This window comes from Chelonoidis abingdonii, chromosome 15, assembly GCF_003597395.2.
Source record: "Chelonoidis abingdonii isolate Lonesome George chromosome 15, CheloAbing_2.0, whole genome shotgun sequence".
NCBI classification, from domain to species: domain Eukaryota; kingdom Metazoa; phylum Chordata; order Testudines; family Testudinidae; genus Chelonoidis; species Chelonoidis abingdonii.
Window position 1 is genome coordinate 22249431 of NC_133783.1, and position 20689 is coordinate 22270119.

The window sequence follows — 20689 nt, forward strand, 5'->3', positions numbered from 1 at the left end:
TTGGTCTTTTTTGTTCTTTTACATTGCCATTGAGAAGTTCCTGATTCAGACTTTAGCAATATTAACCCCCAACTCAGAATAAAAACTACAGTTTGTACTCAAACTTTATTTTGGGCAGGTCTGTTTCATTTCCTATGTGGGTTGCAGAATACTGATTTTTAAAAAGTACATATTTCCATTATCTTGTGTAAATAAGGAAGCGATGATTGCATTAACTAGTGTTACTTTAACTATCAACAGATTCCTAAATCACAGCATCTCATTTCAGCATTTATTTAGCTAGTCTTAACATGTCTGACTCTCGTTATACTGGAGGATGCTGATTTTCATGATCAGTATGAACAGATGCATTTCAGTTGTGAAAATTGTAAATGTTTGTTGAAGGCCCATGGGAAATCCAGTAGCTTTTTCAGATGGCTGTTGTTTTGCATGGCCTCATTAACAACATGTTGTAAATGTAACCATGTCCTTTCTTTTTTAAATTGGTGTAATCCAAGGGAGCTTCACAGCTAACATAGGTCAGAGGTGGTAGTCATGGTTGGAGTTGTGCAAGCAGGGTACTCATAGCTAGAAATACGATTGCCTGCATTACCTTGGTGTGTAAAGATATCTAACAAGATCAACAGGCAATCTTAGACACTTCAGAAGCTAACATTAGGGCTGGTGTACTATATTTCTAACAAATTTGGTTTATGAAGACACAAGCAAAACCAGTATTCCTAAAGCAGTGTCATCTACAGACAGGCACGATTTTTTGTTAACCCTATTTTTTTAAACTGTATTTTATTTTATTGTAGTGAATGTGACACACTGACAGTATCCTGAAGAAAACGTGTGGAATTAACTTTACTGAATTAAATTAAGCCTTCTTGAACTAGATGAATACCTTTGGGATACATTGTGTTAAAAATGCAATTGTGTATGTGTTGTTGTGGAATTATGTATTTTTATGGGAAGGAGGAGACTAGTAGAGGGTGATTAGGTAAATTCACTCAGGTTGTAACATCTCCAGAGAAATCACCTTTCTGGAAAGAGAGAAGAGGGAGTTTAAAAAAAAAAAAACCAAAACAAAACTACTCCTCTTGAGCATGTTCAGTGGACCCCTGAAATTTTTACCAGACCCAAATGAAGCCCTGTTCCCTTTGACATCACAACACGCATGTTCTACAATTGGATTGATCAGGTAGGTTTAGGCAGGAACGGGGACCACTATTGGGACAGCCTACAGTTTTGGAGACTGATATAGGTATACAACAAAATCCTTCTTGAAATGACATTTATATCAGGAACAGAGGAAGATTGGAGGCACAAAACTGCTCTGTAATTTTTTTTTGTTTTTGAAGAGATCCTCTTCAGATTTTTATCTTTCATTTATAAAAGAAAAATACAGTCTTTCTCTGTTGGGAATGTTAACAGATATGCTGTTGCCTGATTAACTGAGTGCAACAGAAAATTATCTCCAATTATTAACCAACAGGAGCAGCAAAGTTGGGAAACTGTGCCTCTCTCATACCTCAATGCATGAAATTCAGCATCTGAGATTTTAATTTTTTTTTACAAAGGGAAACTAAATGCAAAAATATCCTTTTTTTTTAATGCTATATGATGTTTAATTTAAACTTTTGCTCCCATGTAATCCATTTAATGGATTGTGTCCTTAGTGTGCAAAATTAAATTACAATCAACGTGCCCTGATTAAAGTAATTAACAGCTATTACTTGGCCCTTGAACATAATAGAAGAAAAATTTATGCTTAACATGTTCTATAAAAACCATTTATCTTATCTCAAGCCCATCTGATGATCAGTTTTGAGTTAAATCAGGTTATTTTTAATAGGTATTGAGCTGCAGAATATGAATTACAAAGAGATTCAAACCCATTTCAGATTGAAGTTGAATCCGCAATAAAGAGTGGGGAATGATTTTTAAAATGGAACTGGCTTTAGTCATTATCTGCTTTTTTAAATCCTGTGTTAATCCTATACTGATGTTAATGGATGATATCGATTTATTTCCTTGTTTTGACAGGCTTCTCTTTAAAACAGGAGAAAGCCATTCTAATCTGTTGAAATGAAGTATCTGAGTATCATACCTGGCATGTAAAAGCGTAGAATTAACTGTGTAAATGTACATCTTTGTATCAGTTTTTGTCACTAATATTGTAACTGGGGATGCTGGAGAAGCTTCACTTTCCTACTTCAGTGTAGACTAGAATAGAGAAATGGTACATACAGACCAGTCAAACTGATTGTGCTGTCATCAGGCTGTGGGATTTGATGTATTTAATTTGTTTGAATAATCTGGCACTGAACTGGAGTTTTACCATCATTGATGTAACAGCTGCTCAGACTTTACATTACATAAAAGTACTTACAATTAAAGAGAAGATAATTCTCAGACCAGAAGTCTAACCTGAGTTCATAACGTACGCCTCTTTGCTCAGTTCACATTTTCACTCTGACACTCCCTTACTACATTGTATGTGATGGTTAATTTGGAAATATTTAACCTTGCAAAACCACTAAATAAAGCTCAAGGTAAAAATAGCAAATATGTCAGAGTGCTGGTGAGTGAGTGGCCTTATTAAAATAATTTTACCAGCTATTTTGGTCTGAGGGAGCTGTGGTGGTTCTGTGGGTTATATAATTCACCAGCTAAAAGTTTACAGAGGAGTTGAACTGTGACAACTACGAAGAAGCTGGACAAAGCTGGAAGTCAGTACCTTAATCTGGATAAATATGTCAGATGGTTTTTTAAGAGAGATTTTTCTATATCTTTTTTTCTAGAACAGTCATGTTAGAAGAATGTTTGCCATCTGTATGATCAAGACAGAGAACACTTAGGGATGATTTGCACAAAACCCTCAATAATTTTCATAGAACTTGTCATGGGGAAACTGTCTGAATACTGTGTGCTCTGATTTAATGTAGGTGATGCAATGCTTTCTTAGATTTAGAGTATTACTAATGCAAGAGCAAAGCTTAATAAAAGCCAAGATTCAGAAAATTATTTAGCAGTGATGAAAGTTTGTTGAAATGTTTTGGAGTAGGTAATGATGAATAAAATAGAATTTATTTTATTCTAAGTTGGCTTCTCGTATATTGATCTGTCACTTGAAGTATAGATTACAGTGCATGTAGAGTATGTAGTTAGCTGTAAGCATCAGGACATGTATCAGACTCTGGAGCAGGGAAAAAGGCATATGAAATAGAAATTGTTGTAATTCAACAAGTTCACCCCCATTTTAAAATCATTACAACACCAAATAAAACCATGTTGCTAATTTTGCTTTGCAAAGTTGTATTTCTTTTCCAATATCTGGTCTTTATCTGCAGCATTTGTATTCTAGTACTGGACTGCTCCTTCTCAGACTTACTTTTGCTATATTATGGCTCTTTGAGATGTACAAGCATATTGAAATTCCATTAAATCACAAAATTGTTTAGTTATTACCAGGAGAACGTTGCAGTAAATTTAGCTGATCCTGCAGAACATTTGGTAGGTACCACATTTACGAAGTAGTGTAGTTGATCTTTCTGATATACGACAAAGCTACCACTACGTATGCAAAAACTGGCCAATTCTGCTGAAGGTGTCACCTAAAACTGAGAGATTCTGCAGACCTGTAACTCTGTATCACAAGCTCTAATAGACTGTTTGTTGCAAAGATGTTTACTGGGTCTCCAGAAATTTAGTGGAGAACTTGTCCCATTTTACACACCCACCAACCAAATAGCAGGAAATGTTACGTCCTTCTGGCTAAAATAAGTAAACTAAAACTGCCCTGCGGAATATGAGAGAGAAGATGGGTGAGATCATATCTTTTATTGGACCAATATCTGTTGGTGAGGGAGACAAGCTTTCTTCAGACCTGAAGAAGAGCTGTGTGGCTTGACAGATTCTCTCTCTCCAACTGAAGTTGGTCCAATAAATGATATAACCTCAACCATCTTGTCTCTCTAATATCCTGGGATCAACATGACTACAACTACACTGTGTACAGCTGTGGAATAGGAGACTAATAGGTGCTGATGCTAAGGAGGAAGAGACAAGAAAATCTCACCTAGGGTTCTACAGTCTAAACTAGGGGTTCTAAGTCTGTAGGTTGTGATGTCAAAATAGTTTTCTCAATGAACTTTTGTGTGGTGGTTATGATGCTGCTTGTCACTCATGCCGTGGTCTTCCAGCAGTGCTTTCTAGCCAAAGACTAGAACTTTGAGTTTCAAAAATAGACTACTAGGTCCTCAGAGGCCCCATTTATGCTGGGTCCTACACCATGTGACCTGATGTGTTTTTAAACACCAAGGTTTACCTTAATTATCCTTTTTTAAACAGTTTAATTCTGTCCCCGTTGACTAGCTGTACTTTAAAAACACTCTAGATTATGCAGTTTATAAACCCAGTGTTTAGAAGTTTAAACCCCTAGAGTATCTTTGTATTCAAATGTGGACCCATTGCCAGGTTCAACATACAGAAGAGGTCACTTCTGTATGTTCCTAACCAGTAGTAAGATGCCAATTTAGAACTGTTCCCTTCCTGGTGGGGTTTTCACTAGGTAGACTATGCTTCCTGGGCCCAAAAAGGGGAGCTGTCAACCCCTAGCCAAGCTGAGATTGGAGAGGGAGATGAATCAGTTACATTTGGGAAAAGGTGTGTACTGCCAGCAAAGCCTGGCAGGTTTTGTTGGACAGAGTAGCCAATATAAGAGGTGGTACATAAGCCCATTATGTCACTGCAGGGCCAAAACCCCCTTCGGCCAAAGCTGGTGAAGGCTCAGTTGTTGAAACACAGTGTAGATGAGATGAAAATTTTAACCCTTATGTTGGCTAGAGCTCTCAGGGCAAATCTGGATACTAGCCTCTTTAAGAACTCAAATCTACATTTGCATTTGATTGTGGCTCACTTGTCACCCACAAAGAGGAGGCCAGCTTATTGGAAAACTTATCCCATAAACTTTGCAGCACAAATGCCAATTCTATAATTACTCCACTTTAATGGTGTGAAGGTGATGTCTTAGTGGAAATAGTTAATACTTATATACCCAGTGAAAGAAGGGTGATATTTATCTACATCCAAAAAAAAGGGTGAAATAGTTGGAAATAATTCTAACCCTTAGATTCTCTACTGTATATTAGATATATTAAAGGAGCTAGAACCTAGGTTATCTATGGACACTATTGACTACAACCTTGGTAGTCAATTTACTGGGAAAGATAAATCTTCTATTGAAAGTGACAGCATTGTCCCTTCTCTTTTCCTCCACCTGGATCCCTTGTACACTCTTTCTGATGCTTTCTATTAAGAACGTTAGAATCTCACTGTCACATGCTTTTATTTTTCTGTAAATGAGAAAAAACAGATGTGACCCAAATTAGGTCTTTACCATTGTGTTTGTCAAAAAGGTTTGGGGTTTAGCTCCTTTGCTGAGGTATGCAGAGCTTGTGGAATTAGAAGCAGAATTTTTCATGCTATTTTGCATGCTAATTATCTTATCAGCTATTGTAGGTGGAACACAGAACCTTGAGCCTCTGTCTTAGTAGGTAAACATGCAAACAAAAAAAGCTTCATTTTCTTTTATAATGTTCTTATCTGTATTTGGAAGTCTATCAAGTGTTCTGTTAAAGATTTAGGCACTTGAAACCAGCTTTGTGATAATTTTTAAAGTATTTAATTGTTGCGCGTTGCCATATGTGGTCCTTGGAACATATTTAACACACATGCTCTGAAAGCCAGAAATGTTTCAGCATGACATAGTTCTTCTCTTTTTGCACTTTTGACAGCCATGCCATACAAATCAATTTGTATTTCTCATATCACTTGCGTTCCTCTTTTGGAGCCTGCTCCAAGCCCATTGGAAAGATTCCAGTTGATTTCCTTGATCATGCCCTTTAGATGCTGTATTGATATCTTGCTTCATTTTCATCATATGTGTCTGTGCATTCCAGATGATTTGTAATGAAACTAAGCAGGCTGAGGTTGCTATTATGCGCTAACATTAGAGTAAGTATTCCATGGTAACTGACTACATGCGTTAGAAGGTAACTCCAAGGACTAGGTTTTCCAAAAAGTTCTCAGCACTGCAGTTGGCACCAGACTTTCAGGAACTGCTGATGCTGAGAACTTCTGAAAAATCTGGCCCTAAAAGTATAGCACTAGGTCACTGGTTTTAAAATTTTTACATAACAGATTAACCTAAAAGGGGCTATTGTTTTGCATATTGTGTCACCAATTTGGGAATATTTATTCTTGTAATAATCAGTAGTTGAAATATAATGTTTGTTTAATGTGCAATCTTCTTTTTTAGCACAAATTAATAAATACGTCCCCAAAAGTCAGTCAGATGTGCTGAATCGCCACGTCAACAAGAAGTTTTTTAAACTTTTAGGTATTGTACATAAATATAATTTCAGTGCTAAAATGCTGAAATTTATTTGTATTTTTGTTCTTGAAGCTCGTACGCTCAAAGTTCTTTGTATGCAAATGATCTTTTTTTCCACCAGTCATCAGGTATATGAATTCTTTAATGCAGCAGTACATAAAAGAACTACTTATACAAGACTAAATTTTACTGTTTATATCAACAAAAATTTGGACGTTTCTTAAACCGGGTGTGGCACATATGGGTTTTTTATATGACAAATTATACTTAAGCACATTCAATGAATGAATAATTAAATTTATAATTACAGTCCCTTTCACATGATGCTCGTCTTGTCTCTGAAATACATAGAACTTTTATACTTAAATGCATCTTTTAAAAATCTTTCAAATCAGTGATTTTTTTGTTACGTTTTGCACAACTTTCGATGTTCATTCTTCACCAACACTTTTTTCCTCTTAAAAAGTTTCCTAATACTTTTACCTGTAAATATTGTTGCTCCTTGATTGTGCATAAAGGCATGTCTCTTTGCTGACATGTTACATTACAGTATACAGTGTTTCTCAGTCTGGAGGCCGCTTGCAGCCCAGTCAGCAAACAGCAGTGGCCCATGTGAATCCTTGGGGCCATACAGTTAAGAGTGTGTATGTATAGGTGTGTGTGTATATATAATATGGATGCGGACCACATAACACACACAGAGGTGCATGTGCGGCCCACAAGGGTAAATAGATTGAGAACCACATGTCTACAGAAGGGCACAAAACTTGCATATTAATGGAGTTGTGCCTGTTTATGCTAGGACTAAACTTAGTCTTTTATATAAAGATGCAGCAAACAGAGAACATTGACAGTAGTAGGGTTATCATTCAAATGTTTATGAGATTCATGGAATGTTTAGCATGGTCAGTTTGTTTAACTCTGCATGGTTACTTTTGACTAAGGATAATTGAAATGTTGATCTTGCATTTCAGTTGGCTTACAACATTCATTTTGTGTCATATAACAGATATCAATGTATTCAGAAATGTGGATAACTTAGTTGTGTGTTTTGGTTCTCTTCAGAATGAATTACTTGTTATCCTAATACACCAGGTTTTTGAAATCTAAGGGCTAAATTGAGCTCTGGTGTAAGAAGATACAACTTCATTAACTTCACTGGAATTATGCTGGCTTACACCAGAACTAAAGGTGGACATAAGTATTTCTTTTTAATGCCTAAACAGGCAGAAAAGCTCCCACTTGTTACGTACTATTAAAACCCAGTAAACCTCCCAAGTTACAGAGATGGAACAAAAAATCCTTTTACATTGGTCAAGAGTATCTGGAGGCTTTTCTGTTCAGTGAGTACTGTTATCTAAGGCTTGTATTACAGATGACTTTCCCACATTGTGAGTCAGTACATACTCCAAAAAGGTACTCTCAGGTTTCATGTATCCAAGTAATTAGCTGAGTTTGAGTAGACTGGTAAAACCACTTGAAGGTCAGTACAAGACTTTCTGGCAGACTGCCTAGTTTGGAGTCAGTAAACATGCTTATGTCAAAGTGTTAATCTGTGCAGCATGTTTCAGAGTGGTAGCCGTGTTAATCTGTATCAGCAAAAACAATTAGGAGTCTTTGTGGCACCTTAGAGACTAACAAATTTATTTGGGCATAAGCTTTCATGGGCTAAAACCCACTTCATCAGATGCATGGAGTGAAAAATACAATAAACAGTGTGTGTGTATTTATATATTACAGCACATGAAAAGATGGGAGTTGCCTTACCAAGTGGGGGGAGTCAGTTTAATGAGAAGTAGATCAGTATTTTTATATTGTTATCCATGACTTCCTCCATGCTTGCTTTCAAAGTATTTTGTTTTTCTTCATATTTTAAATAACGTTTTTATTTCAGTGGTAGAGGAGCACTATGATCTACACTGAATTAAAATGTGTGTGTTTTCTGGTAGTATCAATCTGTGAATTGTATTATAAATGTGCTAAAAATTCTGCTGCTGTTTCAAACAGTTTGAATATGTACATTTACATCAGAGTGGGGTGTTCTCTCATGGGCATCTGTGGATTGAGGCAGTAATGCACATGAAAATAGTTATCAGAAGGCAATCACCACATTACATGTGTTTTGCTGTGTTGCCTTCTGCTATGCTGCCTCTTGCATGGCAACCTGATTGTTCATGGGAAAAACCAGAAAACTCCAACATAGAAATGAGTTGCAAAAAGAATCTTGTAACCGGAGGGCTTACCTACACTAAAGAACTGAAATGGCCAGCTATTCTAAAAGGGTGTTATTGAAGGTTTATTTTTCTTTCCTACACAAAGAAAGCTTCCAATGATTTATGCACCTGCAAGTAGTATCTTAGCAACATCACTGAGGAGATAATGCTCAGTTTTTTCTAAACACTTTTTGTTGAACGTAATCATAAGTTGTAAAACAAAGGTCCAGAGCAATTTAATAGAAGTTCTTCAAAGTGCTGCTCCTTATTCCATTTATCTAAGAGACATATTCAATGCTGAGTGTTTTTCTGGCTACAGTATGATAAGGGTCAGATTACATAGTCATCCAACTATCTATCCGGTTTAGTTAAATTAAACCTGAATTATTGCTTAACCTGATCTACACAAACTTAGCATGTAAAGTCACACTTCTTCCTCTGTAAAAGAAAATTAACCTCTTTGGCTCTGGAATCAGCTTTCTATCTCATAAAGTACCCAATGGGGATTTGCTGTTACTTTATGCATGCTTTGGCAGTTGATGGTACTATGGGGGGTATATGCACTATACAGAAATACCAGCGGATGACAGAAGAGAATAATTTATCTAATCAAAAACATACAGTTTTACTCAGGGAAATAATGTGCTGTTAATCTTATCATGTGTGCAAACCTCTGCTGTGTAGTCTTGTGGCTATTTGTCACAGTGATGTAAGTATAGGATAGTCTGTGTTTGTTTAGGGATTGATTGTGGTGGTAGTTGTTGTTTATAGGCTTTTATATCCCGCTTATCACTATAGTATCAGAACTCCTGACAAATGTTAATGTGTTTGGCCTTATCCCTGTCAGGGAAGGGGGAAAGGATTATCATCCCCAGTTTATGACAGGGAAACTGAGGCTAACTAGTTTGACTTGACCAATGTAGAACCATGAATAAGACCCAAATCTGCTGGTTCACAGCCCAAAGTTTTGCCTACAAGATCATAGTTCCTTGGGCTGCAGTCCTGTAAATACTGATGCACGTGCTTGACGCACATATGAGTAGTGCCATTTAATTCAACCCTAAAGCAGTTTTATTAATTGGGACTACTCATGTGTGAAGCATGTACATAAGTGTTTGCAGTACTAGGGCCTAAACCTCCATATAGATGCTTAGCCGGGCTGTACAAAATAGCAAAAGAAAATCCCTTTTGTGGCTTTTAATGCCATTTTACTGAATGCTGTGATGTCCTCTGACTTATTTCCAGAATTTTGAGAGCCCAGAAACTTTTAAGGTGGAATCATGACTGTAAAGCTCTTTGGGTCATGGAAAATCTTGTAAAGGGCTGAGTAATTTGATGATGCTGTATATATGTTTTGTGCTGATGATAAACAATATATAAAGAGAAATAAAAACAGAAAGGTGTAAGTGCCTTTTCTGAAACGGAACTGTCATCCACTTGATAGGGATGGGCCTGAGAGTCTGGATACCTGGGTCTTGACCCAGACTTCCTGTGTGACCTTGAACATGTCACTTTGGCTCCCTGAGCCTCCATTTTCTGTTTTTAAAATAGGGCTAATATTTACCTACACTATAGGGTGTGTTTTGAGGAATAGCATAAATTATACAATGCTGTATAAGTACAAAATTATTGTTGTGACCGGATGGTGGCAGAGATAACAGGACTGAGAAGTTTTCTGGCTCCCTGTTTTATACTCAGTCAACTAGATAATCCTGTTTCTTGGGCTTTGTCTACACATGGGAAACTTACCAATATTTTTCTACCAGTTCTAGCAGTGGTTCAGATGAACTGGTCTTAAAATTTGTGAGAGCAAAGGTGTTATCTTTTGGTATGTCTCTTTTCTCTTCCATTCCAATTTTTGAAAACTTTGATATACAGCTCACCTATTCAGAGAAGTTGCTGGGTGTTTTGCTTTTTGCATAGCTTTTCAGAGAAACATAGATTCTACATTTTAGTGTATGTAAGCTGTCATTCAAGTAAGCCAGAAGTAGTCAAACATCCTTTTTTCTCTATTTTTAACTCCCTTCTTAACTCAGCTTATACACAACTTTACATTGAATTAAAAACACCTATGGTAAATCTCATTTTACGTAAAAACCTTTTTTCTCTAGTTGCAAATATCAGCGCATTACCATCAGCTTGCCAGGAGTCCTATTTTTATTCCTTGAAAAATATTCTTATTAATTAGTTGATAAAAGAGTAGGCAAGGGGAGAGTGGAGGATGAGGGGGCTAACTCTGAGACAACACAGAAGTATAAAGGGGAGGTAGTGGCAGCTTAAGTGGCTATCACATGAATAATAGTAAACTAAACAATATCTCAAATAAGCAACTTTCTTTTTTTACATTTTAGGTGATGTATCTCCAATTCACATGAATCCTATTTCTCAGTTGCAGTTTGTTCCTTTGGCAGAAATTCTTTGCTGTTCTATATCTGATATGAATGCAGCTCATGTTATTGTTACCCAGGAAACGTTAATGGATCAGTTGGTGAAACATTATCCAGGTAATATGTTGCTTATTTTTTCCTTCAGAAGCTAATAGATTGTAATTCATATGTTGCTGACAGTGCGTGTAAACATTAATTAACAATTTGTCTGAAGTTGGCAAAATGGAAGAATATAAATGAACAGGTAATCACACAGTAATTTATACATGAACCTGCACTATCTTTGTAAATCTGTGTACAGTTTGGTAAAATGTATTTTATTTTTGTATAGAATTCTTCCTACAAAGTATCACTTTACATTGAGAAATAGAAAGAACATAAGAATGCTATGAAAGTATATCTGTGGCTGCATGCTAAGGAGGGAGAGCACATGAAATTGAAAGAGGTACTAAAAGAGGTCAAAAGGTAGAGGTATGTGAAAGTGTGGGGCTCCTAATTGGAGAACCTAAAGCTTTTAGTCACTCTCTTGAATGGATGGAAACGTGATATTTGATTTACGGATGGGGTGTGGGATTAGCAAAGAAGAATCCATGTTAAGGGTCTGTGGCCACAGATAAGATTGGCCTCAACTTCAGGTTTGATGGCCAAATATTTCTTTGCCCCAAAAAGGAAATTCTAAATTCATCACTCACTCTAAGACCTGGTCTACACTGGGGGGTGGTCAATCTAAGTTATGCAACTTCAGCTACATGAATAACGTAGCTGAAGTCAACGTACTTCGATCTACTCACCATGGTGTCTTCACTGCAGTGAGTCGACTGCTGACGCTCCCCAGTCAACTCTGCCTGCGCCTCTTGCCCTGGTGGAGTACCGGAGTCGACGGGAGAGTACTCGGGGATCGATTTATCGCATCTAGACTAGACATGATAAATTGACTCCTGCTGGATTGATTGCTGCCCGCCGATCCGGCGGGTAGTATAGACATACTTTTTATCCTGCAATGCTCATTTAGGGTATGTCTAACAAGAGAGCAGCAATTTCCCCTGAGCTCCCAGGGTCAGGAGCACCTAATTACAATTTATTTTTTTAAAGCCCCATTTTTTTAAAGACCCAGGTGTTGGGCTTCTCCTGAGACCTTTTCCACTCAGTTCCCCAAGAGTTCAGTCTGAATCCAGTCTCGTCACTCAGGTTCCTTTATCTGGCATACAGCAAAGCTACGCTGAGTTGATCAGACTCAAGCATAGGAAGTGGGTACCTCACATTCAAAGTTACACAGAAAACCTCCTCCTCTATATACATTTACACATTACATTGCATTTATTATACATTGTATCACCCATTTTAGGATTGTCTTGGTCATTTTGCGGAACAAATCCCTGTACAGCATGTTCTCTCTGCCTGCTGCCCATATTCGACTTTATTCTTTACCTTATCCTTACACTCCTGACTTCTGTTGTCCATGGTTATCTTGTTCTCAGTAAATGGTTCCCTCGGTGTTCCCCCTCTTATATTAGCTAGTTCAAACATTTTGTCTTTTATCTTAGCCTAAATATTCCATTTTCAGCCTGCTGATCTAGTTACTTCCCTAATCCTGTCTTCCAAGGCCTTGCCTATACTACAGGGGAAAGTCAATCTAAGCTACGCAATTTTGGTTATGTGAATATCGTAACTCAAATCGATGTAGCTTGGACCTACTTACTGTGGGGCCCACACTGACATTGACGGGAGACACTCTCCCATCAACTCCCCTTACACATCTCAATCCGGTGGAGTACAGGAGTGGACGGGAGAGCGATCTCTGGTTGATTTAGCGGGTCTTCGCGACACCCGCTACATTGACCACCGATGTATGGATCACCATGTGTTGATCCCCTGGTAAATGTAGACAAGCTCCAAGAAAGGAGGCCTCCCCCATGTTTAATTACTCATGTCCAGCCAGGTCTACATCTGGTACTCCATGAAAGTTGTTTGGTCTGATACTTGTCATCTCTTCTGACCCTTAGTGCTCCTCTAGTTCTGCTTAGCATACAGACTACTCTGGTAAGCAGATATCCATCCTGCTTGGTTGCTTGTAATGCAAAAATTAGAGGTTTCTAACTATAGGCTTTTAGTGTCTCACCACAGATTGGGCTAGAGTCCTGCCAAGAACTTGAAATAATTTTAAATTGCATCACAACAGCCCCAGATATGACCTTAGCTCAGATGGAAATGACACTCTAAATCAGGAGTTGGCAACCTTTCAGAAGTGGTGTGCCAAGTCTTCATTTATTCATTCTAATCTAAGGTTTTGCATGCCAGTAATACATTTTAATGTTTTTAGAAGGCCTCTTTCTATAAGTCTATAATATATAACTAAACTATTGTTGTATGTAAAATAAAGTTTTTAGAATGTTTAAATTAAAATGCAGAGCCCTCTAGACCAGTGGCCAAGACCCGGGCAGTGTTAGTGCCACTGAAAATCAGCTCGTGTGCTGCCTTCAGCACGCGTACCATAGATTGCCTACCCCTGCTCTAAATACTTGTAATAGATGAAGGGATATCTCACTCTGCAGACTGCCACAGATGGTACCGTTTTACTAGAAACTGTCAGTCACACTAAATAGGACTGCAGTGGCATGGAATTTATGAAACACCTAGGACAGCCCCCCAGTTTTCAGTAGATTGTCAGGGATTGTGACCCATGATTGAAAAACATAGATAGAAATGGTAATCAGCAAGGTAAATCCCAGCGGCAGTTGAAAACTTGGGTTTATTCATATTTGATGAATTGAAGAAGAGAATTGCTATATCGGATTTAGTTGGGCATCCTATCTCCAACAATAGCCAGTACTACGTTCGTCAGAGGAAGATGAAACAGTTCCTATAATGTACCATTGTGTAATAAGGTGTCCATAGGGAACTCTTCGTAATTGCTGTCAATTATTGGGTGATTGCAGAGTTTGTATCTCTTATAAATATTTTATTCTATTTAATGTAATGAGAATATCCTCAGTTACCTATACAAATGTTTAATCCTTTAAAAACAACAGCAGCAAAATGTCCTAAATTCTGTAAGTAGGATCTAGAATCCCAATACAATACTGATTTCTATGAGCATAGCTTCAGGGGTCAAATGTTGCAGTTCCTAACACTTTAAAAGTTCCACATCATCAGTGCCCCCCCATGTGTTCCTACTAAATACTGGAACAAATTCAACCGAGATGTGGGTGGCCCCTTTCCTTCCTCCTTTTCAAAAGTTGGCTTATCTCATTACTCAGGAGTTGGGGTTGATGAAGATGACCTGTTGTCTGCCCCTTGCATCTGTTAGTGGTGAATTCAAAAGACTTGCTAGTGTATCTTTTTCACTGCCCTCTATTGGAGAGAATTCATAATTGCTGTCCTTTACTGGATGGCCTATAAATAAGCCCCTTCATTTTCAATTTAAACCAGTTTTTACCAAAAAAATATTCCTGGGTTTTACAAAAGGTATTATTGATTTTTTTCTGATTTTCACCTTACTTTTGTATCATTCAAATATATAAAAAATAACTTGTTTTATTAGGAAAATACAGTACACTGAATGACATATATCTATTACGATAATACATTAGTCTGTGTACATGCAAAGCTGCCTGTTGAAGTAAGGCTACGTATTAGTCTACAAGATACACACAATAAACAAACAGGCATGCATGCAAACTCTAAAGAGTATGAGTATCTGAACATACTGATGAATCTCATGCCCACCACAAGAGGATTTCTGCTAGTTTTAAGCATAAACTCTATTTACTAAGCACCAGGTATTGAGTTCTGTTCATAATTCTGCATCTGTGAAGTTTAGCTCACAGTCTTGACATCTCTGTCCTGTATGCTGCTATAGGGTTTTGTTTAGGGTATTTTTTTTTGCTGTTTGACAACTGACTGTGTTGTTTTTGTTTTGTTTTGTTTTTAGCTGAACACTGTGATGTGTCTTTAACCACCCGGTTAAGAATGGCATCACGTGATAGAAACTGTAGGAGTTTTTGTTAAGATTGATTTTTGTACTACTCAAATTCTTAATACGTGAGTCGTCTTAGACTATTTTGTAAACCCTTCATACTTAATCAGTATGCTTCTTGTATGTCTTAGTCACTTCCAAATTTGTTACATTTCAGTAAATTACTGTTCACATCTAACTTTTCATGATTTTATCTATTAACTTATTTCTGATTTGAAATATTTATATACTGTGTCTTTATTATAGGTATAGCAACTCCCTCACAAGAAATTCTATATAGTGTGCTTGGAACTCTAATTAGAGAAAGGAAGATATATCACACTGGAGAAGGCTACTTCATAGTGACCCCTCACACCTACTTTATCACAGATAATGTCATGAAAGACCATAAGAAGTTCCCCTTAGAGGATAATTGCCCTCTACTGCCATCCACCTCTTATCTTGTAAGCATGGAGAGCTCTGCAGATCTAACAAAAGAAAATGTTCCTCTGGTGTCTCATTGCAGATCCTGTCATTGTTTCCCTGCTCAGGTTATATTCAGTGAACAAAGACATCAGCAATTAATTAACCATGAACGTAATGGAATTGGTCAGAAAGGCTCTGGTGAGTTGAAGCCCTCAGTTCAGAATCAGCCTCTCTCTAAATCAGTTGAGACTCAGTCATGTGACATAACCAAGTCCTTAACTTCAATGAAAGAAAAAGAAAAATGTAAAAAGTTTGGGCTTAGCCTTTTCTGGCGTAGCACATCTAAAAAAGAAAAACCTAAAAAAAAGTATTCTTCTTTCTCTGCCCAATTTCCTCCTGAAGAATGGCCAGTGAGGGATGAAGATAATTTAGATAACGTTCCACGTGACATTGAACATGAAATCATCAAGCGTATTAACCCTGTGCTAACAGTAGATAACTTAGTTAAACACACAGTACTAATGAAGAAATTTGAGGAACAGAAAAAATATATTAGTAAAGGCACCTCAACCGAAATGTTGACAATTAAGCAAAAGCATATTTCAAAAGGGTGTGTTCTTAAAAAGCAAAGTAAAATGGCAAAGCATCACAGGAAAGTTCAATCCAACAAAGAAAAGCAAATAAGAAAAACCCAGAGAAAATCTCAAGTTAATGAGGTAATGTCAGAAAATGACAAACAAGAAAAATTTGCAGAGCATGTATCACATGTTACAAATGAAGTCATAGCTCATGAACAGCTATATGAGGATGCAACAGTTGTTAAATCCCATTTTATATATAAAAAGCAAATTAAGAATCCTTTTCAAGGTCTACCATGTAGAGATAAACTTTCTGCAAAAGGGCATAAAGGTCAGAAAAACAGTCAATTTAAGTCTAGGATTCAAAAGCAAGAATGGAATTTTCAAAGATCAAGGTCTTTAGATTCCTTAGGAACCTTTGACCATGAAGCCATACAATCAAATGCTGAAAAATGCAGTGACAAAGCCAAGCAAAACAAATCATCCCACACTAACAATTCTTCCCTCCAACCTATCAAAGGCCATTTCAGTGAATGCTCTAATTATCCACAATGCAGTACTGTACAAATAGATGATATATGTCATTATTCCAGAGAGAGTAGCCTTTCTGACTATGTCTATAGAGGGGCAAACAAAAAAGTTATTGGAGATGTTCCAAAAACTCGTTTCTCTTACATTGAAGATATGTTTGAGTTTAAGGAAGAAATAAAGTATCCTCTGAGTTCAAAAGATACCCATCAGTGTGACAAACCTGCCATAATATGTGAGCTACTAGATCAAACATCAAATCAGTTTCAGAATTTCAGTCTTTCTAATGATCCTGCTGACACTAACCAGTTCAAACAGTCTGAAAATAGTGCAACTCAAAGACTAAGTACTGACAAAAAGAACGAACTAATGTTTAACAATACTACTAACTGGCCTGAGTCTGTTAACCCAGAAAAAAAAGGATTTACTGATGATCAGACTTTGTATCAAAAAGTAGATGATGATGATGATGCTTGCAGTTCATTATATCTTGAGGAGGATGATTACCCTAAATCATATCGGCAGCAACTCAGCCACACCATTTCAGAAACAGGAGAATGGAGTAAGGGAATACAACAAATAGGAACTGAACTCTCTCTCAGAAACTGGGGTCTTAGTATTCATCCAGCTGAGTGCAATACTGATGTAAATCAATTAGATTCCTGTGGGCATGAAGAAAATGAATGTCATAGTCATAGTGGGTCAATGGATAGCTCACAAGAGTGCCAGAAAATGCATCTTGCAAGAGAAAATTGTTTCCATGAGCGGCTATCTCAGTTTGCTTACACTCATCACGAAGAGGAAGTTGACCTTGCTGAACATGTTGAGGCTTCAGATATTGGTGTCAATATACTTGATTTCTGCAAAACAAACGAGGGTGATTCAGATGCTGAAACTTTGCCAGACACTCCCAATGAAATGAGAGAGAAATCGGCATGCTGGACACTGGGACTGCAGACCGTGGAAATGAGGGGAAAAAATGGAAAAAAGCAACAGCTTTTTAGTAGTACACATACTACAATTTCAGGGCCAAATGTCCAAAAAGAATTAAATAATGTAGAAGGAACAGAAAACCAGAGCATTACAGGAGATAGCGGAATTGATTCTCCAAGGTAACACAAATGTCAGTTATGTTCTTTTTTAATAATTATAATAATAATGAGATTTAGGAAGAATTGCTGGAATAGATACAATTGTATTGTCATGAAGAACTCCGTTGCTAAAATGCACTACAGAAATACCTCCAACAAGATTGTGCTAAAGCGTCTCTGGTATAAAACTTTCATACGCTTAACAAATATAATATGTAACAATTATGTTTCTCTGAGGCAGAAAAATATCATTAATTCTGTGTTTACAGATGGGGGAACCAAGACACAGAGAGGTCAAGCACTTTGGTAGGAGACACTGTCGCTTAGTGGTTAAAGCATGGGCCTGGTAATCTGGAGGCTTGGATTTTGACATTGACCTTGCTATGTGATGTTAGATATGTCACTTAACCTCTGTGTGCCACAGTTACTCTATCTGAAAACTAGGGATAATAGTTACTTACTTAAAATAGGTGTTTTGAGGTCTAATTAAATGTGCAAAATATTATTCAGGCCATTCGGAGTTGCAAATAGATTTTACATATTCTGGGCTCTCGGCTTGTTCCCTTTATTGAGGCTGTGATGAACTGGGAATGTTCTTAATGTGTTCTTTGAATGCAAGTGGGGAGTGTTGGCCTGGGAAAGTTGCAGGGGAGTTTTGCTGGGACTGTCTGCATTGGGAATGGGAGACTTTCCTTGAGGGGGATACTTGAGCACGTAACATGAGAACCCAGGAGGGGGGTTGGAGGCCAGGTGACACCTCTGCCCAGGAAACTGGACGAAGGCTGGGGGAGGAGCTGGCTGAGTGAGACGGTTGGAGGGAGTTTGTTTGGAACTGGCCGGGAGAATGGAGGGGAGCCCAGATGGGGCTCTGGTCTCCCAGTGTGGCTCTGGCCTCCCTGAGCCCCCAGATGGACCTAACTGAGGGGGTCCTGTTGTCTGTACTGGCAAGGCCTGTCTTGGAGTGTGGTCCTGTCCTCTAAATAAACCTTCTGTTTTACTGGCTGGCTGAGAGTCATGGTGAATCGCAGGAAACCGGGGGTGTAGGGCCTTGACTCCCCCCACACTCCATAACAGAGGCATCTGTAAGCTTTAAGAGACTATCCTCAATTTTCATAATTTTTCGCAAATTCACCTAATCAGAAAACAAGCTTGAGTTTCACATGCTTGCCTGCAAAAACAAACATAAAAAAAGATCAGGTGTCCAAATTCTCACAAAAATTTGAAATTTTTGGAAGTTTGAAATTGGCAGAAACTAATTAAGTGGCAAAACACTAGTTTACATTTTTGAGAGAGAAATTCCACCCCGCTCTATTAGTAACATCAAGGTGTCATATGAGTCATGACTCTTGATATGATAGCACTTGAATGTAGAGAAGACTTTTTTTTTTCCCCCCTTCATATCCACTATCATTTTGAAAAGCTATTACACACTAAGGACCAAATCCTACAGTTCTTATTTATGGAAAATTCCTAATGAAACCAGCATGTGTTTTGCCTGAGTAGAGACTGTAGCATTTGGCCTTGTGTTCTTTTGGCACATTTGTGACTTATTTGCTGAGTATTGATAGTTTTAATTCTTAGATGTATCTGGGTTATCAGTGTACCCACTATGTGGCACTAAAAACTAAATAAACTGTTTTATTTTTAGAACACAAAGTCTTACATCTAATAATTCAGCCATTTTGGATAGGTTGAAAAGAAGACGAAGTTTCCTGCGGAACTTTGAAGGCATAAATAACAGTGCAAGGAGTGGAAGGATGCTTACAGAAAATACATTGCTGCAGTTAACTCCAGTCATGAATGTTTAAGTTTTTTCTCTTACAGAGCTTTGCGAATTCTTTCTTTTGTATAATGTAAATAGCATTAATGTAAATTTTTTAAACAATCAGATACATAAAGATGCATCTAAATCCACGTCTATACTTTCAACTTGTTTGAACTAGGGCTGTCAAGTGATTAAAAAATCACGATTAATTGCTCAATCATGGTGTTAATAACAGAATACTATTTATTTAAATATATTTGGATGTTTTCTACATTTTCAAATATATTGATTTCAGTTACAACACAGAATACAAAGTGTACTGTGCTCACTTTATTTTTATTACAAATATTTGCACTGTAAAAAAACAAAATAAATAGTATTTTTCAATTCACCTCATACAAGTACTGTAGTGCAATCTCTTGTGAAAGCGTAACTTACAAATGTAAATTTTTGTTTGTTTCATAACTGCACTCCAAAACAGTGTAAAACTTTAGAGCGTATAAATCCACTCAGTCCTACTTCTTGTTCAGTCAATCGCTAAGACAAACAAGTTCGTTTACATTTAAGGGAGATAATGCTCCCTGTTTCTTGTTCATAGTGTCACCTGAAAGTGAGAACAGGCATTGGCAGTGCACTTTTGTAGCCGGCATTCCAAGGTATTTACATGCCAGATATGCTAAACATTCGTATGCCCCTTCGTACGTCAGCCACCATTCCAGAGGACATGATGCATACTGATGATCATTTTTACAGTGCAAATATCTGTAATAAAAATTATATAAAGTGAGCACTGCACACTTTGTATTGTGTGTTGTAATAGAAATCAATATATTTGAAAAACATCCAAAAATATTTAATAAATTTCAATTGGTATTCTATTGGTTAACAGTGTGATTAAACGTGATTAATTTTTTTGAGTTAATCACGAGTTAACTGCAATTAATCAGCAGCCCTAGTTTGAACATTTCACTTTAGATTCTTGACTTTTAATTAACATTTTAATAATAGAGTTACTTTTGTTATAGCTATGTGACCATGTTTGTAATAAAAATATGTAAAGCAAAACTATGGACTAAGAGTGTACTTCATTCAGGTCAAATTACTAGCCTGACATGATTGTAGGTGGAGCTCCAATAGGAACCATACAACTACAATAAGTTGATACAAGTTGCACTTCCTAAAGGTACTTCCTGTGTGCACCACTGGGGCAACAGAACCCACTAGATACCAGCATACACAAAATAAATAAGTAAGAAAAAAGACTTAATGTCCTGCCTCACCCTGAAAAAGCCACTTGAGACTGAAAACTTGCTATCACTAGATGAGAACTAACACTAATAATACTCTGCTGACTAAACCCGGTGGAC

The 20689-nt window shown here is 37.3% G+C and overlaps 1 protein-coding gene across 1 annotated transcript in view; it reads left to right on the top strand.

Annotated features, from left to right (window-relative positions):
* STOX1 (storkhead box 1) overlaps positions 1-19515 on the top strand; it is a 30015-nt gene extending 10500 nt beyond the window's left edge. The window contains 3 exon segments of the mRNA XM_032795235.2: positions 10944-11096; positions 15202-17578; positions 19206-19515. Of these exon segments, the coding sequence (XP_032651126.2) occupies positions 10944-11096; positions 15202-17578; positions 19206-19365 (2690 nt within the window). The 3' untranslated portion in view covers positions 19366-19515.
* The last annotated feature ends 1174 nt before the right edge of the window (positions 19516-20689 follow it).